We start from the raw sequence: 26,998 nt of genomic DNA, 5'->3' as shown, positions 1-26,998 counted from the left end.
TAATATAAAGCAAAATATCTATTCCATGAAAGAGATGCCAAAAGATGTTATGAATTTCAAGAAGGGTATCAGGTAAAAAAGTAGCATTTGACATGAATGTCCAAGAATGGGTAGGACTTTCCCCTCCCCCCAACTCCCCACTCCCAACTCCCAAGACCATAAGCTAGAAGTCACTTCAGTCAAGTGGAATAGTAAGATAAAACTCAAAGAATTTAGAAAGGGTGAATATGTTCTAGGAAAGGTATGCTTTCTGGAAAAATTTCAGTGTATAGTGATCTGGCAAGATGTATCAGAAACATTTAAGAAAATTTGTGGGTATACACTTAGGCATTTGTACCTTAGTCAGTATATAAAAGGTAGACACTAAGAATTCCTGAGAAGGGGACCAATATGTTGAGACTCCACATTCTTGTAAAGCAGTGGGACTCTATTTAGGAAGACCAATTTGACACAGTTATGATGATGAATTTAGGAACAGGGGACATAAGGGCAATGATGTGAGTTAGGATGCTCTTACACTGTCTGGACAGTCATTTTTGGTGAAAAGCAGAATGGAATTTAAAAAGAGTTAAAGATGACAGAAATGAGGAAGCACTGCTGATTAAATTTAGGATACAAGGGAAATGGAGGCAAAGGTGATTCTACAGGTTTTGAGCATAGTTAAACATAGTTCACTGGAAAATGGTAGCATTTGACCACCAATGGTGGTCAAATTAATGAGACAGAGAATTCAGAAGAAGAATTTGAGAATTCAGGAGAAGAATTTGTTTTTTAGGGATCAAAATGCTTTTAGGGATTACTGATTTGGACTATAGAGAGTAGAATTCAGCATAAATCTTGAATCTATATAAAAGATGCAGGCCTGGAGAGTAAGGTCAATTTGAACATCATCCATTGAAGGGTTTTTCTGGTAGTGGGTGGGATGGGACCAACAAAAACAAATTTAGACCATTGGAAAATATTTACAGTTAAAGATGGAAGAAGGAATACTTGGCATGCAGGCAATAGATAGTATCCAAACCAATCAGGCAAAGCCAGCAAATACTATAACATATACCAATGTTGGTAATTTTAAAAAGTTGGTTATTTCAAAAAAGTGTGATGAACATTTATCAAAAATAATTTATCAAAAAGTAAATAAACAGAATGAATTAGGGGGTAAGTCTTTGGACTTGGCTTCTGGAAGATCAAAGTCACGGCGGGGGGGAAATATAGTCATTCATCATTGCTTTACAAAGTATTTGATATCCTATTCTGAATTTTAAAAAGGTGGTAAGCAAAATAAGCATGTTTCCTCTGGCTTCACAGAGCTCACAGTAAAGTAAGGGAATTCATAATAATACACAAATATTCAATTAAACATTTGAGAAATGTTTTAAGACAAGATAGTGGGAATATATAATAGAAGAAACTGATTTGGTCTAAACGATGAAGAAAGGATTCCCAGAAGAACTCTTGTATAAGCTGAGATGAAGAACAAACTGGGCAAAGGGGAAAGAGGGCTTAGAGTATCTGAAACATAGGAAAAGCAGGAAAAAGGCCCTGAGTATGGAAGCAGCATTGGTGAAACTGAAGAAAATCTGTGTCTTCAGCAACATGAGCAAGCATGAGAATGGTAGGTTAATCATTCATTCCTTCATCTTAATTTGATGAGTGCCAGTGATAGACTGCATAATATGATCGGTACTGGGAAGCACCAGTACCCAGTTTAAGATGAGCCTAGATTGGTGAAAAGAAGCCAGATCATGCAGGTTTTCTTACGCTGCTTTAAGGAATTCAGTTTTTATTTGGCACGAAATGGGAATCCATTCAAAGGTTTCAAGAAGGAGAGTGAACTTATATTTGTATTATATTTTAAGATGTATATATACCTAAGCTACAAGGTGAAGAATGAGTGAGGGTGCCAGTGTAAGATGCAGAAATCTACGATGAGAGGCTAATGCAGTATCCTAGCGAGAGTTCATAGTAACTTTGTCTGGGGCAGAGACAGCAGAAATGGTGGCAAGAAGACAGATTCAAAATATATTTAGCAGGCAAAATCAAGACATGCTGATGGATTGGATATAGGGATGAAGAATAAGGAGGCATCAAGGATGATTCCCAGGTTTCTGGCTCACATTACAATGACTGTTAGTGCTATACTAGGCATGAGGAATACTGGAGAAGTGGTGGCTATTAATACACCAAGATAAAACAAGGTTTTGAAATTTTTATTCTATTGTGATAACGAAAACCATCAATTTAGCCACACAATCATAGTCCCATTTCTGACCAAGAAAAAGTGCTGGTTTGACTGAGACTATCAGCGAGCATCCACAGAGTTCATCTATGCACAGCTAATTAGGATGGGGTTTTTGAATATACAGGACTGGCCTCATTAGCACATGCCCCAAACAACAGAGCTAACCAGGCCAGAAAGGTAAAAAGAAATGCACTCTTTGTGACGAATATTACTTTCATGTACAGTGTACTATTTTCCAGAACAAATAAATACAGTTGAGAGACTATAACTGAGATCAACAAATAATTAGTGTACAGGAGGGAAGCGATAAAAGTAGAAAAATAGTCTTGAGGAACATGTATATTATATTCTAAAACAGGAATTTGGCATATTTCTTCTGGCATGCAAACTCTTTATTGTTATTCATAATTAATGCACATTATTGTTTTCATTGACTTACAAACAAGATTTTCACTTTTTTTCAATTAACATTTCCCAATCTAAACTTTGAATTAAGTATGCTGCATTAAGCAGAGCATATTTTGACTCTACAATGTTACCCAATTTCCTCTGCCAGCGTGCAGCAACATTCAATGATATTTTGCCCTTGTAATTATTCTGTTTTCACTATGCCAGCACATCCCTAAGACCTCACTAGGTGGACATGGTGTTTCTCCTTACTGTCTTATGCCTCCATGTAGAATGCCTAAAGCTATATTTTCTAGGCCACCTAAATCTAGAAAAGATTCACTTTTGAACAAGGAAAATAAACCCCAAAATCTTTCCCTACACGGAGGCATTTTCTTCCTTTCCTCTCCCTAGGATTTTTTGTTATGTTTTTTGAGACTATAAAATTAACATACGTGTAATGTCCAAAAAATTAAGAATCCAGGAATGAAATAGAAAATCAAACTTTGCTAAACAAAACCTACCAGACAGGAAGAATGTTATGAGTTTGAGGCATATGTATTTTTATAAATATATCAGACTACATGTAATGTTATGTATGTTTTTAACCCAACAACATATAGTAAACATATTTATGTGTTATATGAAGTTCAAGCCCATTTTTAAAAAGAGATGCCTGCTTCTCTCTCCTATAGATAATTGTCTTAGTTTGGTTGTCTCAGAAGCAGTCTTCAAGACAAGGTTTCAGTGCAATATTTTTTCTGGAAGATGATTCAAGGAAATTCTAATAGGGATATGAGGAAGTGATAAAGGGAAGGAAAGGCAACCAAAAAAAAATAGCTCTTAATCCAAGGACCACCGTGGATAATGAACTTGGTCCCATGGGGAACTCTGGGAGTCTGTAGAATGGGCATTTTGGAGTTATTCTCCCTCAGGGCTAGAAAGCTAGGGCATTATGCATTGCGTGAGGACTGCTGTGATGCAAGGGCTGGTTGTGGTGATGTTAATTCCTGGCACTTTTGAACTATAGTGCACGTGTAGGCACTGAAGAAATCTCTCACAAAATTGGCAGTCTTCAGGCTGTACTGCTGTGTGAAAGCTGGAGTCCATATGGGAGTGCACAACCATGCTTTATTTAATCATTCCCTTACTGATGGACATTTATATTGTTTCTAGTTTTCTCACTATTGTAAGTGGCCACAATACCTAATACATGATTATTTGCATGGCTGTCTGATTTTCATTACACGGTTTCTATAAGTGAAATTAAGGAAGAATTTGAAAAAAATAAAAGCAGTAATCTTTTGGTATGTTTTGAGATGAAGAGATGCAACTTTCTTCTCTTTATATGGTTGTATTATCATATCATATAACTTTAAATGTAACATTCAAAATTTTGATTTAATATCTAAAATACCTAAATTTGTTAACCTCATTTATTGCTCTGTTTAAACATCTTCCATCATCGCTATGAGAAAATATTATATATTTAAACTAAAATAAATGTACCTAACATTAAAACAGGACTTAAAATTTGTCCAGTTTTCCATCTTGGGATAAAGACACCATTGTTTTTAAAAGAACAACAGAGAGAAAATATTTAGTATCTAGGGCTAGGCAAAGAGTTCTTAGATGACACCACAAGCATAATCCAAAAAAGGAAAAAATAAATTAGACCTCATCAAAACTAAAAACTTTTGCTCTGCAAAATACCATGTGAAGAGGATGACAAGACAAGGTATAAATTGGGAGGAACTACTTAAAAACCACATACCCCACAAATGACTTACATGTAGAATATAAAAAGAGCTCTCGAAACTCAACAATTAAAATAAAATCTAATTAGAAAAAAGACAAAGGACGTAGCTAAACATTTCACAGAAGAGGATATTCAGATGGCAAATGAAACGGTGTTCAACTTCATTAGCTGTTAAGAAAATGCAAAACCTCAATCTGATATCATGACACCCCCATCAGAATATTGAAGTAAAAAATGTGGTGACAACACCAAATTTGGTGAGAATGCATAGAAATTGGATTACTCATACATTACCAGTGGGAATGGAAAATGGTGCACCCACTCTGGAAAACAATTTGGTAGTTTCTTATAAAACTAAACATACAATTACCATACCAGCCAGCAGTTGCACTCCTGAACATTTTTCTTGGGAATGGAAACTTATGTTCACAAAACAATGTGTACATGAATGTTCATAGCAGCTTTATTTGTAATAACTGAACACTGGAAACAACCCAGATGCCCTTCAATGGGTAAATGGTTACACAAACTGGTACATTCATACTATGCAATACTACTCTGCAATATAAAGGCACAAGCTAATGATACATGCCACAACATGGATAATTCTCTAGGGAATTATGCTGAATGCAAAAACCCAATCCTCCCAATTTATATAGTGTTTGAGAGCATTTATATAACATTCTTGAAAGGACAAAATTGTAGAAATGAAGAACAGGTTAGTTGTTGCCATGATTATGGGATGGGTTGGAGGAGCGGAGGCAGAAGGGAAGTGGATGTGGTTATAAAATGGCAACACTACAGGGGTTCCTGTGGTGACTGAACTGTGCACCTTGTATGTGGTGGTGAATACATGAACCTACAGAAGTGATAAAAATACACAGAACTAGGGACTTCCCCGGTGGCGCAGTGGTTAAGAATCCACCTGCCAATGCAGAGAACACAGGTTCGAGCCCTGATCCAGGAAGATCCTACATGCCACGGAGCAACTAAACCCGTGTGCCACAACTACTGAGCCTGAGCTCTAAGAGCCCATGAGCCACAACTACTGAGCCCGTGTGCCACAGCTACTGCAGTCCGCGTGCCTAGAGCCTGTGCTCCGCAACAAAGAGAAACCACCGCAATGAGAAGCCCGCGCACTGCAAGGAAGAGTAGCCCTCGCTCGCCGCAACTAGAGAAAGCCTGCACACAGCAATGAAGACCCAATACAGCCAAAAAATAAATAAATTAATTAATTTTTAAAAATACACAGAACTAAATACACACACACACACATACACATACATGATGTTATTACTCGGGAAACAGGATCTCTCTATATGATCTCTTACAACTACAATGAATCTATAATTATCTCAAAATAAAAGTTTATTTTAAAAATTGAGCAGCATTTCTGTCTAGAACATCAACACATATGTAAATATCAATGGTAACTTTTGAAGAATGTCAAACTTGTTCTTATTTACTAACAATTGTCTACTTTTTCTAACAATTTTTTATATCCTAAAATAAGCATGATTATTCAAAAAACCATTTACATTATAAAGTAATGCCGTAGGGCCTATGTCATTTGGAGGGCTAATATACTTCATGCCAGATAAATAAGAACATTCAAATACTATAGAAAATTTTTCCTTGTCTGTCTTCAAGATGTCCATCTTCAAGAAAACAAGGAAAAGGAAATAAGGATTAGCCATGAAAAGAAGTTTTAAAGAATTTATTTTGAAAGATCTTACTTTGTTAAGTCAATATCTAACAAAACAAAACAAAACACTTTTCTCTTTACCAAATACTTGAGATGCATTGCCTCATTTACTCATCATGGCATTGAGGCGAGTACTGTTATTACTATCCCAATTTTGCAGATGAGCAAGATATTATGTGGTGCTTGTTATAGACCAGCAATGTTCTACATGTTTTACACATATTAGCTCATTAATTAGATAACCCCACTCTATAGATAAGGGAACTGAGGGAGATTACATAATGAAGAACCTGGCAGTCTGACTCCAGACCGCTCTATGGTGTCTCCGAGAGCACTAAGGCTCAAGGCTTTTAAGACATCTGCTCAAGGTCACACAGCTACTAGTGGTAAAAATCAGGATTTGAACTTATATTCTTTCCACTACACCAATCTTTATCAAATTGTGGCTCTTTTAATCACAAATGTCAGAATTATTTAAGTGGCTTGTTAAAAAACCCCTGTCTTCTCCCTCTAGCTCAAAACATCTGGTGCCAAGACTCTGGAATCTATATTTTCAACAACCATTCTAGAAGCTTTTGATTCACATTAAAGACAGAGTCCAACTGCATTATAATACACAAAGCAGGTTTCTGTAAGTTTCAAATGAAATATCTAGTACATTAAAAATGATGTCATATTTCATTAATCTTAAGATTCAATTTTTTCACAGTTTGACATCTCTGAAATAGGACTGCCTGTTATAACTTATGGTGTCTTACAATCACAGTAAAAATGTGGTTCTTTTTCTTCTTAGTGGTACACAAAATAATGTTGTTTTAGATTTCATATAGTATGGAGGCTCCCTGGATAATAAAAAGCAAAAGACATTGCTTATTAAACACTGTTCTTTTCAGTCCTGGGTCACTGTGAACAGGTGCCCATATACATGCTGTGAGAGGCAAGGTGATGGAAAGAGGACAGGACGACATCCATCATACCTCAATTCACACCCACCACGGGGAAGTCACCAAACATTTTGGGTTAGAACAGATGAAACAACGTGTGTGAAAACACTTGGAAAATGATAAATCATATTAATGACATGTATGTATGAATGTGTGCATATGCATGGGCTCGAAGTAAGATTATTAGAGAGAGTGAAAACAATTTGAAAATGCTCATTTTCAAACTTGGCATATGTGGAAGGTAACAGATGTCATGATTCTCAACTTTCTCTTCTTCCTTCTCTAAGAATAGCATGCATATCAGTAAAAACTGTTCATTAATTCTTACTGTGTTCTAGGAAATTAAGTGTCTTATGTAGTTTATGTCATTTGAGCCTCCTTGCAATCCTATGAAATACTATATTATTACCGATGATATTATCCCTATTTTACAGGGGAGGAAACTGAGTTGTTAGGGACATTGAATAAGTTAACTAAAACTAAAATTGTATAATGAAAAAGTGGTGCAGAAAGAGCATGAACAGAGGCAGTCTGAAACAGGAACTTGCCTGCTGAAGTACCTCTCAAAGGAAAATTTACAGAGAAGTAACCTACGTACTGTAAGTCCACATAACCAGGAAGGAAAAAGTGGACAGAGAAGCCATGTTGTAACCATAGTCACTGCAAAGGAAAGAAGAGAAAGCAGGAGGAGCATGTGGTGAATATTTGTATATATATTTATACAAATAAATTTACTTTTCAAACTTACTTGATCTAAACATTTTATTTTCATTTTTTAGATTATGACCCTCAACAGAATGCATCTAGTTATGTAATTTTCCTTTTCTCTCCTTTCTACTAGTGTGAACAATCTAGTCTGATCAGTTTCATTTTTAAATGCATCATCCACATCTATTCACACTGTCCCCTCTCTGTGACTTCATTGTTTATGTTTCTGTCCTAGAAGCTCTCTCACTCTGTTCTTTGAGCCTTTGCCTGTGTCTGACAGCCTGACATTCCTCTCATTCTATCTCTATTTTATATAGTGGATATGTAATCTGGACCTGTCCTCAGGAAAACTGTGAAAGGAATGTAGTCTTTGAAATCCTGTACCTCTCGTCTCTGCATGCATCTCCTTCGTGTTCCTTAGCCCCTTCCAGTAGGTCCAGGGTTTACTCAGTCAATTTTGCTAGATATTTGAAGACTGTGAGCTGATAAAATGTTACCCCCAAATATTAGGGACTAATATGTTTTCCTGATGGGAATATTTATAGTTTGAAAGAAGACTAAATGAGAGAAAGCAACACCAGGCATGAAGGAATGGACTGTTGAGTGAGGAATCTCAGCAGGTGTGGGATGTGGATTCAGAATGGATACCCTTCCAGTGCCCTCAGATACTCCTGCACTGTAAAGGCCTTTTGAGCACACATAAAATCCCACTTTTGTATATGATATTGTCAAAAACTAAATGAAAAATAAAAGATGCATGTTTGTTTCATTAAAAAATTATAACAGTGTACTACTTATTTTTGTAAATTAACTATTACTTATTGTCTATTTGCCACATACTAGCACTGTACCATCTTTTATTTTGGGCTCATTAGCCTGCTGAATTGTGTCAATTTTGGAAATTGAGACATATAATTCAAAGCTGAAACAAAATAAAATAATAAAATTATAGTAGTCTCTGTTCAACACTGTTACCAATTTTGAAAATAAATTTCTTTCTCATTATTTTGTCCCATGTGTACAAGTCTAGTTTTTGCACCTAAAATATTACCCAGAACTAAATAAATATCTTCTTTTTTTATAATTGTTTTATAATTCAAATTATTATACAACCCTTTAAAATATTTGCATATTAAAATATACTCCGTTTCATGTTTAGTGGATGACTGGATCCCAAAACATATATACTACAACAAACTCTACAAAGGAGCTAAGACTGAATTTAGCTCACGTGATCTCCCTAATGTAAAATTAAGCATAATATTCTATAATTAATACATTTTGGTTAAAAGAAGAGATTCTATGTCATATTATTCTCACGTATAAGGATGGCATCTAACACAAAACAGAATGCAGAATTAGCCTCCTTTTCCTTAGTTTAACCATATAATGATTTTGTTTGCAGAAACATTAACAACGTTTGCCCTTTTATTAAGAAATACAATCATTTTCTGTTAAACTAAGAAGTGCCAGAAAATTGTGTTGGAAATGCGTAAACTGATGTTTCATTTTCCTCGACTCCTCATTTTTCTCAGCACATAGATGTTTTCTGTCCGTGAAATGTCATTGATTTTATAACTGAAAGGTGATATTACTGCTTATTTCCTACATTCATTGAATAAGTTCCATTCTAAATGCAGGTCTAAATCATGGATTAATTCAGTAATCATTAATTCAATAATCTCTATAGAACCTATGTAAGTTGGAAGCTCTTAAATTTGTGAAAAGACATAGTCTTTGCCATGGAGGAGGTTACAACTTCAGCTGGGAAGCAGATATGCAGACTACTAAATAATAATTTAATGGAATAGAAGTACTATAGGAATCAAATATAGACAAAGTCCTTAATTTGACTATTAAACAAAACAGCTTATGAAGAATAAACAGTACTTTAATATGCACTTAGGGAGCAGTTAGGGAGTTGATTTCTAAAGATGGTTACTAGGTCTGTTCATGTTAATTGCATCTGTATTTCCAAAATTTCATGGATATATTTAGAGATATAATAACAAAGATGAAGAAAAAACTAAGCTAAATAGGCAGTAGGGAAACAATAATAAGCGAGTTTTAGGATTCCATTTATACTTTGGTTCAGTCAAATCGTTGTCAAGCAGTATTATTTATTTCCCTCGGAAGGCCCACATTTAGCCTACAGTGCCGCTGTGAAATATGTGATTAAAACTTTCATCCTGGAAAACAGCAGTACTGTTAATCTGCAGTCAGTTATTCACATACCATACAGAAGCCCACAGTTACCAAATTGAACCATCATTCTTAAATCACAGTTCATTCAGAAAGATTTTAGTGCCTACTTGTTTAACACAATCTTATAAATGATCCCTCACAAAGGATGTGAAAACCAACACATATCTTTAACGGGCTAATTGTGCTCCACTGCAGTGTTAAGTCTATAAAAGCTTTTTAATAGTGAGAGAAATGATGGCATTTTCATCTTAATTTGAAACTATAATTGCTATTCTAAATATTTTTTTGTTTCTAACTTCAGTGCTTATTGACAGCAGAAATTTCCCCAAAACGCTAACAGAGTATTTAACATTATTTCATTTATTGAAAGAAAATCCAAGGGAAAATAACATACAGCTATCTGCAGAAGGAAAATATCAAAAGGAAAAGTAAGTTAAATCTAAACTTTGAGATCTAAAATGTAACTAATATTCGATATGAATTTAATACAATGTATATTTGATTAAATGTATACATTTAAATATACTGATGTCTCAAGAAATAAAAATGATATCCTGGAAATCCAGGACAACAATTAAAAGCCATACGAAAACAAACTGAAACTAATATGCTAATCCCCATTTCATAAAATTTCCCATAATTTTATTGAAAAATAAGAATACATTTTAGCTCATCTTATGGAAAATTAGTACAATTGAAATTAAATTCAATCAGCTGTAAATATTCCTTTAAGAAAACTATTTCAGTTTCTACCCAGAGTTTAACCCCTGCCCTATTCAAATTTTGAATTCCAATTCCTTAATTCCAATATACTCAGTGTAGGTTCATGGTAATGAAATCACCAATCATAATTTATTAAGCTTTATATTAATAATGTCAATAAAGTAGTCCATATACAAATATATGGAATATTTATCTCTCCCTAACTTTCACTTCTGTTTCCAAACAGACATAAACTTATGATAGATGGATTCTGAACTGGCATATTTCACATTAAAATGTCAAGTTTTTAAGTCTTACTTTTTCTATGTAATAACATATATATTTACTTATAAATATTATGGATACTCAGCAGAGAACTTTTTATACCGGATTTGAAAAGAAGTTCTGATCATTCTGTGGTAGCTTTTCTAAGTAGAAGTAGAAAATGTCAGAGACATTGCTTTTTAAAAATAAGCACTAAGAAAACTAAGTAAGCTAGTTAACCACAAAGGGAACAATGTCGGAAAGGAAATAGCTTGGGATTGAACCCTATGATTTTATTGTTTTCACAGAAAATGCAATAACTCCTCATTGACATCAACTACCCAGTTGCAAGAAGAGTATACTTTCTGCTTTGTTGAGATGCAGACGAAGCAATTAGTAAGAAGTCGTCATCACCCAAGAGGAAAATGAATTCGGAATAAAATTTTTCCAGTTTAAATGTCTGTTGAGAGGCTCTTATCTTTGAAAGGCACATTTAAAAAAAAGTTTTTTGATAAAGAACATGCATTCAATAGAATCCTTTGAAGGCATTCTATCAAACTCAGGTTATGTAGTCTATCAGTATCTCAAATCACTAATCAAAACAAACAAAAATAGATCATGAAAAACACCACAGCCAGTTTCATACAGTCTTAAGGATAGAACTAAATTAATTGTTCTTCAAATTACACATTTTGACAGATACGTTTATTATAAAGTCTTTAAAATAAAAATGCATGTTTGGTGAAAAGTTAGTATAGCTGTCATTCATATTTTGTCATATTTTAAAATATAAAAGTAAAGAATGGCATTATTTTTTACCATTTGTAACATGATGTAACTGACCAGCTGGTTTGTAATTCTCATTATTATAATTATCACAATTCATTGCTATGTCAAAGTTGATGCTGTGATGTAGGTGAAATGAAATACCAGTAGTTTAGCCTATTACATGACATTGTGATGCACCATGCATTTTTCAAATCTCTTAAAGAAAATTTAATGGCAGGCCAAACTTCTAACCAACTAAGTGCTATGAATCACATAAAACCAGAAAACATTTTAATCCAGGGATACATGGCATACTGTAATTCATAATAGAACTAAAAAATAGGTAGCAGGAAAAAAAGAAAAAGAAAGAAAGAAGGGCTAGGTATGTATATAATGCATGTAAGAGAAGACTCAGATTTTTAAAAAGCACAAAATAAAAGTTATGTTATTTTTAAATAATGTGTATTCAATGGGTATTTAATATAATCCTACAAATACGAAGGGGCTATTATTACTACTGAAAAGTAATAACATTGGGCATGATTTGACACTTCTGGTAACATTGGTGAATTTCAGTACCTAAGATGCCATGTTTTTAGGATGCACTATTATTTTATATATCACTACACAGAAATGCTGCTAATTATAATTAAAATAGCCTGATTGCAGAGATGTTAAAATGTGGAGAAACAATCATCTCTGAACTGATGAAAAAAAGTAATGCTTCTAATTAATTGGGATCAACTACTGGCAGTAGGAGATTACACGATATAATCTTTCTCCCAGGAAATTAAAAGCTCCATTGCCTAATGCCTTCCTACGAAAGAACAACAACAACAAAATATTGCCATCAATTACACTTAAAATAGGCTATCAAAAAGGAAAAGGAAGAATACATTGGAGATTTCAACTCATATACAAAAAAGTATTAGGAAATGGAAGGCAGTTGGTAAACATGTAAGCGCTTTAAAGTTGTCATTATTATAACTAATATTAAAGAAGGGAATACTTAATTTACATTTCCCATATGCTGACCGTTAAAAAATTTTTGCATTTTTATCCATTGCCTTTCAATTACAGCAACCAAACATTTGCTCTGGAGTGAAAAACATTGATTCTAAGTTTGTTCGTTTATATAAGTGATCCAGAACCCATTTAAGTTATATATTTTAACTTATTACCATATCAATAAAGTTGATTGCTTTGCAGTTCTTCTGATTTACCCCTTTGTTCTTGGTACTCATCTGCAATTTCTCAAACATTTAATCAAAATTACTTTTTGAAGTACCAGCCGGTTCTCATGAACTTCTGAAGCCTTGTGTATTCTTACTGTGTGAAAGGTTATGGAAAGACTTTAGTATTTTATGAATGTTTAGTAGTAGAACTGAATCTTTTGCTTACAGCAGTTTCTTTGTGCAGGGTTACTTAGGAGAAAAGACTTGATTATTTTCCTGGAAAGGACACATGTATATCCAAATATTCTGAATGTAGATTTTTTTTTTGTTTTTTGCAAAAGCCTCACTCAAAGATCAGCGAAAGAAGGCGGCAATGAGTTAAGCCTCTCTTTTGATCTAGAACATTTTCATTGATATTATCAGAAATGAGTACGCAGAAAATCAGTTTCAAAATATGATCCGCTAATATGGGATATTGGAGAGAAGTGGTTAGTTGCCACATAAAATGGAAGTCAAGGTGAAGGGAGATTTAGTAAATATTAAGCTAAGTGCCTTGAATATTTTTACTTTAATCTCTTTGGTTTGATAAAATAGATGGGTGACTATAATTTTGAAATTCTTTCAATATGCCTGATTTGTTCCAGTATGTTATAAAATTCATTTCTTTATTCTGCTTAATTTAAAGAACATGGCTTAGCTCAATTCTACCATTACCTGGATATTCAGACTGGTTCCCTCTTTAACTATGAAAATACACATTAAATTCCAAGTTCATATTTGTTTCATATTTCACTTTCAAAAGTTTGACTTTTTTTTACAACTATTACAAATAAGGGAGAGTGCATCAGAGATTTCCTATCAAAATTTCTTCCTGCAGACATTAAAGTATACGAAACACTGAAGATTTATCCCATGGAGACATAACCAATAAATTGTATAACTAGTCTCATTTTGGTGATAAGTGAACATTGTTCAACAAACACACATACTGCTTTTCATACCTTACCTGGAAAGAGGTTTTATTGAACATAGCTGTAAAATTATCTTTTAAGTTGGATTACTGAATTTGCACAAACATTTCTACAGAATTATTTTTTTAAAAAAATCAAGCTTTGTCATTTTTCCACTACATTTTGTTGTGCTTTTTATATTAATATTTGCAAATGTTATAATTTAATACTTATATCCCAATTACTTGCATAATCAGTTTTTTTTTAATCCTGGGGTGTTGAAAGAACATATAATAATAATAATATTCTTCTTTAGACAAAAGTCTCTTTAAATGAAGTTAAAAGCTGAGATAATTTAAGGAAAAAGATCTTCAAATTTTCATAACCAACAGGTTTAAGTGAAATTTACAATGCATTGGAAAACTGGCTGGTTAAAGGTATGATTTGTCCTCAGGTAGCTCAAAATCATTTTTACAGGTTTTTGTTTTTTTGTAAAAGTGTTTTTTAATCTTGGTAAAATAATAAAATAATATTTCACAATTTTCACAGAGTCTGACTAAAGGGCAGAGGCATATTACCCTCAGTGTCTAGAATAAAGCCAGATTTTTTCAGGCCCAGTTCCACTGTAGAGTTTGTATGTACTGCAATCACAAACATTTTCTTGTTCCCTCTAAAGCTAGGGCCAATTTCATTTCAAATGGAGGTTAGAGTAAAAAATCACTCCTGTTTTACCACCTTCTGCGCTAAGTATTATCTTAACAACCTTTTGCTCTGGTTGACCCATTTAATAACCTGGAAGAAAAAAGTGTTGCTCCCATGTCTGGTCTCAATGGAAGTTATTTTCTAATGGACAATAAGCCGAAAGGCCATGGCTGTCTAGGAGGTCAAACAACAAATATCTTGTCTGCATGGGCTTACGCAGCAGCTTCGGTCCTTTCTTCTTCAGAAAGCGGCTTTGTTGTCTTGCCTGTAATTTGCACATTTAGGCTCTGTAGTTTGTTTATAAAACAGTTTTACACAAACCACTCTTAGCAGTGCAAACTTCTGAGTTGAAAATTATTCAGGCTTGTTTCATTGAAGGCACTTGGTTTCCATGGCAATTTATAAAAGATGATGGTTTGGTTTCTTCGTTGGAACAGATGACTTAGTTTGGGTGTTCAAGTGGCCGCAAGCAAACTCCGATAAGCCTGTGTAATATGTAAGCCCAGGTTTACCATCCTGGATAGTAGTGCATGCAAAAAGAGACAGCATACAGTTATCTAGCTTAGCCATGGGAGGAAAACAATAATAATAAAGGTGGGATGGGGATAAGGTGGGGAGGAAGAAGAATGTTGTAAATAATTCTGAGTTCAGGTTATTTTCAAGGAATGGTAACAACCAAAGGTAAAAGGGCCTACATTTATTTAATTCTCTATGCAAAACCTTCTCAAAAGGAAAATAAATGCCAGCTCTTCACGTACCCTGTTTACAGTGAGGTTTTTGTTGGCAGGCCATTAGGTTTCCATGGTAACAAGCAAACTATTCATTTGAAACAAAACCAGCCATGACTTTGTGCTTTGACAAGGATTTCTATAGCTTTTTTTTTTTTTTTTTTTCCGAGTTCAACCAGATGACCAGATGACGCTGTAATCTTTTTAGCCACAAAAGCACCTGAAGGTCTCTTCTCTACTCAGGTCAAGATTTTCTTTTATTTGTAGTGCGGAATAAGTTATGTTTCCATGATGTCTTTTTATCCCCAGTGCTTAAAAAATTTGTTTTTATTATTTTATTTTGAGTCAGTAGTCAGTGGAGGAATCTTTGGTAGTTTGTTTTTTCAATGTCCATTTACAAAGACTCTTTCTTCATGCCAGTGCCTGGTGAATCTTTTATAGCCTCTGCCAGGGTAAGGTCACCTTCGAGGACTTAAGATAGAGATGAGGACGATAACCGGAAAAAGCCATATATGTACTAAAATTCCAACAGCACCATCAACGGAATCTAAAGACAAGGGAAGTAAATGCCAAGAAATCATTAAAAAGGAGAGTAAGTATTCCATGTAGCTACCAATACAACTTTGGTGAACAAATAAAACAATTTTAGTATATGGAAGATATTTTTGGAAAACACTTGTTTTTTGGTTTATTTATCAGCTTCACTTCCAAGACAAGTGAAAAGGAAAATAACTTGAATATATGGTGAGGCATTTGATAAAATTAAAATATTTTCAGATTTTAAATTGCTATGCTATGCTACGAAAACCTGTTCAGAAGATATTTATGTGAGTCTATGGCTGAGCTCAACCTCAGAGTTCTGCTAGCCACATGAAGGCATGCACACATAGAAAATTCTCAAAAATCTAAAAGTTCAGCTTCATTTTTTTTTTTTAAGCTTTCAGAAATGTTTAAGCTTAAAGACCACTGAAAGAAAAACTACCCTTTATGAAAACCTGGTAGGGATTGTTATGGGTAGAGAAATTAACTACTGCAAACAGTGGATTATACATATCAGGATCAGTCTATTATCTATAGATTGGGTAAATAATTTTCTCCTTAGTGTAATTTTTAAAAGTGCTATGAAGTCCATTGTAACTAAAAAATCTCTTTCACCAATCTGCCTTGAGATTCCTACTGTAGCTGGTATTTCGAGTAAAATTCATGTACAGATGATACTTCTTAGAATGTATAGCTTACCTAGGAGGACTAACATAGGCAAACCCAATAATTCATTAACCTACCTTAAGTTACAAAATGGCTCTCACCTAGGAGTGAGCTGGGTTTTGAAAATAAGAGACAAACAATCTCAGCTTTTGATAGTGTGGCCATAGTACCACATTTACTACCGGAGAGGGGTTGGAAGCCTGAGCAGTTTAGGAAGAGGCCTTTGGCCTCCAAGCTGGTTTGTACTTAGAATTTAACATTAATTTAATATTCCACAAACACTATTCATCAAAAATGAACTTAATAAGTTATAGTTAAAGAGATACAAATGTAGCAGAGTATTTTCTCATACCAAAGAAAGTATTTTTGTTCAATTAGAATTGTTTCCTCTGATTTACAGAGGCTAAATAAAAATACCTCCAATAAGTATAGATATATCTTACTTGAAATAGTCACACTTTTTCCTGGATTTAATAGTTTAAGAGAAGAAAACTGATTATGAAAATGTTCTACTGTATAACAATAAAGTGCCTATGGGTTTTCATAGTCATTTCACTGTGGCTACATTTCTGCTTTCTCCTTTTTGGGGAGTAAATTATGTTCTCTTGCTTTCCTCATTTGGAAAGTTTAATTCTATTTATACTAATTTTCAGTGATTTAATTATCAAAATGTAAGATTTCTTTATCAGATGGTAACCATCTTCAGTTAATATAGTGTATGTTACTATCACTGATTCATGTTGTGAAATTCAAAAGAAATCCCTTTTTCCTCTGAGAAGAATGCTTGCTTTTCTGTGCATTTGACAAACCTACTTCATTTGGATATAGCTGCTGGTTTTCTAAAGAAAAATTAGCCAGACACAGGGAGAAACTTTTACTAAAATTGTTACTTGAAATGCTAAGTGTAATGACAAGAAGGTGAAAACTATGAGCAAAATGGCTCATTGTTATGTACAATCTTAGTTTTTGTCTCCTAACAATGTTTAAAAATGTCAGTTGGTATGAGCAATCACTGGGTAGTTGTACAAATTTGACTTTCAACATCCAGACTGATATAATTTCTCACTAACTATACTCAATTAACAAAGACCCTGATTTGCTATAGACTTACACAAAGTGGATTTTCATGCTCTTTTTGTAAGTGCTAAATAATTGAGTTATTTGTATGTATTTAGTTTGATTGATACCTCTTTAAATGACCACAAAATTAAAGATTCTAGGTGGCCCTATGAAAATTCTTCAACTAAGAGGAATTTTTCATAAGTATAATTTTAGATTTCTCACCTTCACATGAATAATACAATGAGGATTTTAAGAAACAGCCCAACACATAATTCTGATGCCTTTTTGCATTATTTATAATTTTTTATTTATAGCTCTTTTACTAAAAATGGATTTTTGGTGAAAATCATACAATTTGAAGATATCATTATACCATAATATTCAAATCAGAATAAAAAGTGAAACCAAATTACTAAACAAGATTGTGATGCAGGTATAAGGAGATTAATTATACCAGCAAAGAATTAGGCTGCTCCATTACTTAATATATATACTAAGACACTTCACAATATTGAATCTGTTAAAATGGTTGGCAAAAGTTAGACCTACAAAATACATTCATAAACTCGGAGGAATAAAAACAGCCATGGCTATATAAATGTGTGCTGAGTATATAGATTAGCCAAATATTTCAATAAAAGTGAAAAAAATCCTCTGAAATTAATAATATAAATTAAGAATATTTTAAAATCTTAATTAAAAACCAAAGTGTGCTTGCCTTACATAGACCTAAATCAAAATTACTTTTATTTTAGGTCAAATAACTGAGTTCAAATGCCTACCATCAGATTTAATACTTTGATTTTAAAATATAATTAAAATTTTAGGGTCTCATGCATAGGAAATTTTTAAATAAACTAAAAATAAATTAGTTTTAACAATTAGACCTCATTAGTTTAATTATCATTACGTTACTTTAACATCACACCAACTGATCCAAGAAGAGACACTTACTCTTAGTCGTTAAGTCTTGTTTTGCACATTCTCCTTCTGCAATTGATACATCATCAATGGCAATGTCACCTTCTATGCCAGGACCTCGAATACCTTCAAAAATGAGCTACAAATATGAATAAAACAAACCTAAATGCAGGGCTTTGATTTGCAGATGAATTTTTATTGAGGAATCGAGGAGACAAACCTAAAATTGACAACAATCCTGGCATCATTTATTATTGATGGTCTTCAGAATTCTTACTTGCAAAAAACATAAACTTTCTCAACAAAACCAATAGGATTTTCCTTGTATAGCATAGTTTTCCGTATGACAAGCTCTGTGTCAATTTTAAAACAAAACTAAACTTAATTGAATAACAGAATAAAAGCAGCTACTATTACAAATCGTATCACTGTTTGTTTTCAGAGGTAAAGAAAATTTTTCTCTGAAATATTTCTCTGAAATAGATTCCCTCCAATGTTTTCTAAACATATCCCATAACACTGGTTTTCTAGAAATATTTTATGGATGAATGAGTTCCGGGTTCACTGCAACAGTATTATGTTTAATGAAGCACAGAGCAAGGGTTTACCGTCTCTGTAAAACTGTTTGATCTCTTGCAAATACAGTGAATAAATTCATCATATTCCCCATATGCTTTGTTTCTAAACCCTTGAAGATATTTATGGGTTTACTTATGTTGAGTGTTTAGTGACAAACCTTTAAATTTCCAGTATCTAGAACAGTGGTTGGCACTGAGGTAAGACATTAGTGTTGAAAGAATAGATGAATGAAATAAGTCTCCATTTATTAATAAATTCTAGATACAAGGTCAATATAAGGACAATTAGCAAGTTGTTTTGTTTTGTTTTTAAAGAAGATGTTGGGGGTAGGAGTTTATTAATTAATTAATTATTTTTGCTGTGTTGGGTCTTCATTTCTGTGCGAGGGCTTTCTCTAGTTGTGGCAAGCGGGGGCCACTCTTAATCGCGGTGTGCGGGCCTCTCACTATCGCGGCCTCTCTTTTTGCAGAGCACAGGCTCCAGACGCGCAAGCTCAGTAGTTGTGGCTCACGGGCCTAGCTGCTCCGCGGCATGTGGGATCCTCCCAGACCAGGGCTCGAACCCGTGTCCCCTGCATTAGCAGGCAGATTCTCAACCACTGCGCCACCAAGGAAGCCCCAATTAGCAAATTTTTATTTCATTTTTATAGAAATAAGAGTCTTCTAAAATTTTGTCTTATCTCACAATTACTCCTTGCTTCCAGTAAAACCTTTTAATTCTTTTGATACTAAAAAATAACCTACGCATGTAGTGATTATATTCCCAGAAAAATTTCTACATACCAAAATGAAATACCTACTTTGTTTTTTCTGAAGAAAAATTAGCCTAATAACTGTTTTCAACATCAAACTAATGTGTGCATTTTAATACAATTTCTAGTCTATTTCATTGCAACAAATTGGAGTAAAAGTCTGTTTTTATCAATGCCAAAATTTTTGTTTTTCAAAGTATCTTAATATGACTCCTTAAAAGCAAATTTGTGATGAATTTAAGAGAACTTACACTACTTTTGTGAAGGCTACCATTGTTCTCTGATATGCTGTCATAATTTTATCAATCGAAATCTCTAAGTAGGAGAGTAGAGGCATTAGTTACCACCTTTTGTATTGAGTCTTTTCCCCCACTTAAATATGGTCTATAAGAATAATTTTCATGATAGGAAAAAATTTGATAAGAGAAAAAGATTGGGGAAGTTTTTATTATTATATTATTATTATATTTAATTTGTGTAGAGAGGGTTTCCTGCTTACCTATGTTGAGATAAGTATGTTAATAAAGAGTGTCCAAAAACATTTCTTTGAAAGGCATCCAATTTGTCTTGTCACTGAAGCCAAAATAAAATGGCAAACCAGAGTTAAAGTATTTAGAACTAAATTGGCAGTATATGAATTCTCCATCCTCAGATGGAATCAGGAATGAAGCATTAATTTGGCTGCCTGGAAATGATAACTTGCATTTGACTTAGGGTGGTGTTTTGGAAGTTATCTGGGTAGTGGCTACACAGCCCTCAGAGGACTATTTAAATTGCAAGAGAGAAGATTAAAAAAAAAAATGAATGGTATAAAAATTCAAGAGCACTGAATTTGGAAAAGAAGTCATTTTAATGGCTGCAGAATAGTCCATGTCATGGATGCAACAAAATTTATTTAACCAGCATGTATTGTTATTGTTAGACATTAAAATTATTTTCAGTTATTCTGAACAAGGCTGAGATGAACAAGGCTGAATTTCATACGATTATTACACACAATTATTATATGGTTCTTTAGGGTCATTATAAATTGCCTCTATCAGCAGTCTATCTGTGAGAAGGCATCGCCTTTTTCCTAACCATGGGTTTTTAAGTATTTGGGTATTATTTTCCTTTTTTTGACATGTGCTGCTTACCTGGTAGAGAATCAATGTTAAGAGTAAATCAATAGTATTCCCACCCCCTTCTTAGTTTCAGTCATGTGATGCTGAGTCTTCTCCCCTGAAGATAACAACATGAACGGAATGTTATCTTGGAGAAAGTCAGAACTCAAAGATTTATGCTATAAGAGTCTGATTCCACAAAAGCAAATATTTTCCACCATGCCCCCAAGACTAATACTTTACTTAATGAAAGTGGAGGGCTGTCATCACAAATTTTTCTTTTACGCAGTTCTTTTAAAGGACTGAATGGAAGAAAATGTAGATTTCTCCCTCCCAGTCAAGTTTAATTCTGGAGGGAAGCAGGAATAAGAATGTATTAGTCAGAAACATTTGGTATGGTGAAGAGGAAACCTCTTCAAGCACCAAGAGTTTTAATTTTAAGAGGTGGAGTAGAAAGAGAAAGGGAGTAAACACTGCTTGTAGAACAGAATACAGGGTTTGTAATGTGGCCATGGCAAAGATAGAGGATTGCATTCCAGTATGATTTGTGTGCGAAGTGAGATGTTGGTGAAAAGGCTAATACGGGTAGGTTAGAAAGTTCTGCACCTGCTCCCACTTGAAATCTAAAGAGATGAAGCTGAAGTCATAATCCTTGCATTGGGAAGGATGCTGGAGGAACATGCTTGAGAGACATGGATTTTTCCATCTTAGGTATGTAGAGGTGAGTAGACAATAAAATTATCCACAGTTTTTCTTATTTAAAGTACACAATTATTTTCACTTAATAAGTTGCTGTTACCTGGAGATAAGTGTCAATATAAAATAAGGGCATTATTTTAAAAATCAAAATTAAAATGTCTAAATCATCAAAATCATTCCTGAACTTTTCAAAGCTTCTTTCCCTGGAATGATCTTGCTATTGCTCAAAGCATTTCAAAACTTCTGTTACTGACTTTAAAGTATTAAACATTCCTACTTTTCCTATTAATTTTCTTTTTCTTTCCTTCCTTCTGCCTCGCTGTGCAGCTTGATCAAAAACCCAAGGTTGAACCTAGGCTTGTGCTAAAAACAAAAGTCTTGAAGCAGCGAGGTTGTGAAGGATGCTGCCACCCTTCTTTTGTGGTCAGATTGAGAGGGAGTGTTGGGGAGACTTTGGTGGTAAACATCAGAGAGTAGATTGACTGATGGAATTTAATATGTGTGCTGCCTGCCTACTGGCAATATGTTGACCGCAAATGTGAAGTTGGCTGAACAGCAGAAATACAAATCAACAAAAGTTGAATTGTCTTATGTACAGAGGGCTGCCTCTATCTAGAACATTCTTTTATATGAATACTTCATCCCTCGGTGATCCTGATGAAGTGTTACAGTAATAAAAGCTGACTGATTTGTAAATTTATTATTTACACTTATCTGCACAACTATAGATAATACAGTTTGTCTCTGAATAAAGCAATTTGATTACTTTCCAAGCATAGCAGTGTTTTAGTTATTGTGTGGAAATAAATCAGAGAATTAGTAGTAGTTATTACTGGGATGATAAAAATAACTTTTGACAATCAAATTCTTGGCACAGTTATATAATTGGTACTTTTAATATATATTTGAAATCTTGTGATGATAGGGAATCCAATCCAATAGGCTAGAGACATACCGTAGTCTTCCTCAGGGTCCTATTTGAACATGAAGAAAGAAAAAGGTACTGCGTAGTTGTCGGCTTGTTTCCTTTTAATTTCCACAGAAGCTTTGTTATTGGGAAGATATAGATTGTTTTTTAACTCATTTGACTCTTACAAAGAAATATTTATTGCATTGTTCTGTTTATGCTCTGAACTCCAACTAGAATTATTATAACACGATTTTATAGATTCTAATAGACTTATAAACGGCTTTGAGATGAAGACCTAGAGGGATATTTTCTCCTTATATTGTTTTTGACTATGAGATAGATAACAGAAATAAAATGCATAGGTATTAAATTTAAATAATGTACCTTGGCCAAACTTTCAAGTGCTTTTAAAAATAAATCCTTGGTGACAAACATCTTTTTTCTCAAATACAAAGATGAGAAACTATAACAGTCCATTATAATATGATGTATCTCAACTTGGAAGATGTGATCTGTATGCAATGAAAAAAGTCTGAATTACATTCACTCAGAGAAGAAATGCTCTCTAGTTTAATAGATTAAATATGTCATATTTTAATGAAGTACCATCATGATTCTGACTACTATTACATTACAAGGATAAGACTATGTTCTTTTCCTCTTCAATACTTCTGAAATGCATTTGGCTTAATTGCCTTGAAGACCGAATTAATGGCATCTAGATTCTCAGGGAGAAAATGTTGACGTTTAGGTCTCCTAAAAAGAGTGTTCAAATTGTGCAAAACCTGTTCTTCACACATAATCACACTGATCTTACTTAAAATGGTTTCCCTTAACTAAAACAAGTTTAAAATTGTAACTTTTCACAGTGTGTGCCTGCAATTCAGCAAATTTAATATGCAAGAAATACTGCATGATCAGAAAATTAATTCCTGGTGAGTAAAGGCAAGTGGGAGTTTAAAAAATGTATGTGAATTTCTGTATTAGAATTACACTACACAAAATTATTTCAATTCATCAATTGACAGTTTCTTACATTTATTTATAATGCTTTAAAGCATGTAGATATAGACGTCAATATATAGGGAGATACAGATGATGCTGTAAAAGTTTATGTTCAAATATAATTTCTCAGAAAGGGAGGAAGAGCTACATGTAGCACTAATGAGTAAAAGTAAATGGGGAGTCAAAGACTACAACGCACTTCTGATGATGACTCAACATTAATAGTGCCTCTGCAAATGTTTTCTTTCTGACAAGAGACATCGCTTCTGATCATTACTGCTAAGGCAAAGCCAAAGTCTTGGAATGCAGTTTGAAAACTGACAGTGTACATCACTTGGAAAAACTTTAGGATGTGAATAAATTTGAAAATAGCTATTAACATTAATAATTTTACCTTTATTTTATTCCTGGTTCAGCAAATAATTAAACTATCCTTTATTTTTATTTTTATTTTTTCCCTCTTACCTGCAAAGAGCAGAACTATCCTTAACCAGTACAGAAGAGATTTGAAGAGAGGTAACATAATAAACCAGGTGAGTAGCCTAAGCTTTTTCTCTGGAGAAACTATATAAATATTAACACTGAGTTTAACTTCACAAGACTCTGCCAGTCCAACTTGCTGGATAAATGTCAGTTGGTTGTTAAAGCTTCTAATCTGAAATAATAACATGAGATTTTGACTGTTGGCAAAAACAAAAAGAACTAGATCTCATTGTGAATTGCAATTAGAAAATGTTTTCAATAGTTACTTCAGGAGCCATCATCATGTCTATAATTGCTCCGGAATTTGGTTTAGAATGTCAGATATGTATCTATGTGAGCATGTAATGGCTACTAAGGAGGATGATATTTTCTGGATTATTATTATTCATAGAAATATATAAAGGCAGCATGATGTAATGAGAGCATTATAATCTCTTTTCCAATCCATATTTAATGTTAAGGATCTGTGTGATTTAAGATAAATTGTCTCAAAACATACTTTCAAATCTTTAAATGAGGATATAAGAAGATCTCCAGAATTCTTTTCGCCTATACCTAAGAAAATGTAAAGACAGTATTATAATGTCTCTATACTTTTCCCTCACAAAACATTTGGAATGTACTGTGAAAGAAGTAAAGCATTTAAAAGGATAGTTAAATATTTTCCTTGGTGTAGGATATAAAATAACAGTGACATTCTAAGACTAACACCATATTAATTTTACTTTTTTGGAAATTTTTTCCCTAATCCTTCTGAATCCAGCTAAATATATTTTCCTCACAAGTACCGATCATGCTAAATTAATTCTAGAAAAAGAGCCCCAAAAGAAATTTCAGTAGGAGAAAACTTCTATTTGCCTGAAAAATACTACACAATAATTTGATTTTCAGCTAAGCAAACTAATTGGACACACTGAGACAAAGAACTTTGCAAGTGGTTGTTTTTTTAAAGTGTTTATGGATCAAACTAATTTGAAGGCATACAACTCCAAACAAAACATAAAATGTGTCAATGTAACAGAGTCTCAAAATCACTTATATTTCATTTAAAATTCTGAGAGGTAAGAGATAACCTTTCCACTTGAATTAAAGACATCCTAGAATGCCACAAATCTACATTTGAATAACCTTAAAACTTCTCACAACTTAATCTGTACAGTAATATATTCCATACTTTTCTTTGCCATGCTTTTCTGGTAGGCATCATATACCAAAGCAAGATTTTTGAAAAGCTTGATAGTTTATAAATGACTTTTTTGTTTGTTTGTTGTTTTTTTTTTTTTTTTTGCGGTACGCGGGCCTCTCACTGTTGTGGCCTCTCCCGTTGCGGAGCACAGGCTCCGGACGCGCAGGCTCAGCGGCCATGGCTCACGGGCCCACCCGCTCCACGGCATGTGGGATCCTCCCGGACCGGGGCACGAACCCGTGTCCCCTGCATCGGCAGGCGGACTCTCAACCACTGAGCCACCAGGGAAGCCCTATAAATGACTTTTGAAGAAAAATATACTTTGTCTGAAAAAAGTTGAAAACAACAAGAAACGTGAAAACAAAATTAAATTTAAAAAATGGGGTAGGATGGTGCAGTTGCATTTCCTTGAACAATCAAGATTTATGAAATGAAAGTCCTTAGCCAATGGACCTAGAACTATCTCAGAGAAATAAGGACCTAGAGATCCAATATAAAAATATGGTTTTATTTATCTTCATTTCCCATTGGTAATTTAAATAGTTTAGAAATTCATTGATTCAAAATCTTCATTTTTGGATTGGCTTCCAGCCAGGATAGAGTAACAGAAACCAGATTTATCTTTCCAACTGAAACAACCAAATAACCGGACAAAGTATATGAAAGAATGGTATTCAGGACACTAGCCATCAGGTAATGAAGAACAGTGAACCCCTGAGTGATAGAAATCAAACAAGGTTTATCTTATGACTGCCCTATACAGAATTTATAGACTATGGTGAAAGCAGAACAAAGGTAGAGCCTGGTAGAAAATCTGGGTTGAGGAGATAGAGCTGAGAGTCCAAGGAATCCAAGGCAGCTAGAGTATGCAGGGTAGAATACAGGCCAAGAAAGAATTGCAGAGAAAGAGACATCTGCAGAGGGTACCCCTCAAGTATTCAGCAAAGTCCTGATGAGGCCTTGAATGTGAGGAAACTGCCTAAGACCTGGGAAAGACCCAGGGGGATGCATTTAATGTAACAGTACCCAGCTAACACAGAACTTGGGAAACCTCGTAATTCATGAGGCATTGGGTAGAGTACTCAGAAGACTTTTGCCTCAGTATTGAGAAATAATCAGCCTGATATCAAACACTGTTCTAGTCTCATGTAACAAATCTTAAAAGCAGGAACAAAAATTATCAAGCTGTTTCCAAGTAACTAAACTACATCACAAATAAGCTCAAGAATAAAGAATCACAAAAATATCCAGCAACTATGAAGGTAAAATTTACAATGTCTGACACCCAGTCAGACTACCAGACATGTAAAGGAGCAGGAAAATAATGACTTGTAAAGATGAGAAAACATCAGTTAATCAAAACCAACCAAGAACTGGCACAGATGATATTGTTAGCAGACAATGACATTAGACAGTTATTATAATTGGATTTAATAGGTTCAAAACATTAACTTAAGACATGAAATGTATTTTTAAAAAAGACTCAAATTGAACTTACAGAGATGGAAAGTATAATGGCTGAGATGAAAAATACACTGAGTAGGACTGAAAGCACATTAGACATTGCAAAGGAAATGATTAGTGAATGTGAAGACAGTAGGTTATTCTATAAATTGTGAATAGTGAAATAATTTTAGATAAGATGGTGGTTTCCCCAATTTCCTTACTACCTTATGCAAATTTCTTAAGAGTGGGCACTCTCTGTAATGACCAGTCTACTGGACTTGACCTCCTTTCCAATTTGAGAATCACAGTCTTTAAATTCTGCGAGCACCAATCTTTCCTGGATCTCCTTCCTTATAACTCTAAAAAACACTACTTAGGATCAAGCTCCTCTTCCACAGTTCATGTTAA

General features: G+C 33.9%; 1 protein-coding gene across 3 annotated transcripts in view; it reads right to left on the bottom strand.

The window, feature by feature from the left end:
* Positions 1–13,660: 13,660 nt before the first annotated feature.
* The window catches only part of MDGA2 (MAM domain containing glycosylphosphatidylinositol anchor 2), a 310,614-nt gene continuing 297,276 nt past the window's right edge, over positions 13,661–26,998 (bottom strand). For 2 of the 3 annotated variants that reach the window (XM_079911897.1, XM_079911896.1), the window contains 2 exons: positions 18,462–18,567; positions 13,661–15,786 (listed from right to left, as the gene is read on the bottom strand). In XM_079911897.1, coding sequence (XP_079768023.1) covers positions 15,698–15,786; positions 18,462–18,567 — 195 coding nt within the window. In that variant the 3' untranslated portion in view covers positions 13,661–15,697. Of the gene's footprint in view, positions 15,787–18,461; positions 18,568–25,231; positions 25,447–26,998 lie in introns of those variants that run through there. The other variant, XM_079911898.1, reaches the window with a different exon arrangement.

Source organism: Stenella coeruleoalba, assembly GCF_951394435.1.
Source record: "Stenella coeruleoalba genome assembly, chromosome: 2".
NCBI classification, from domain to species: domain Eukaryota; kingdom Metazoa; phylum Chordata; class Mammalia; order Artiodactyla; family Delphinidae; genus Stenella; species Stenella coeruleoalba.
Note: the sequence above shows the minus strand (reverse complement) of the source record. Positions and strands in the feature narration are given on the sequence as shown.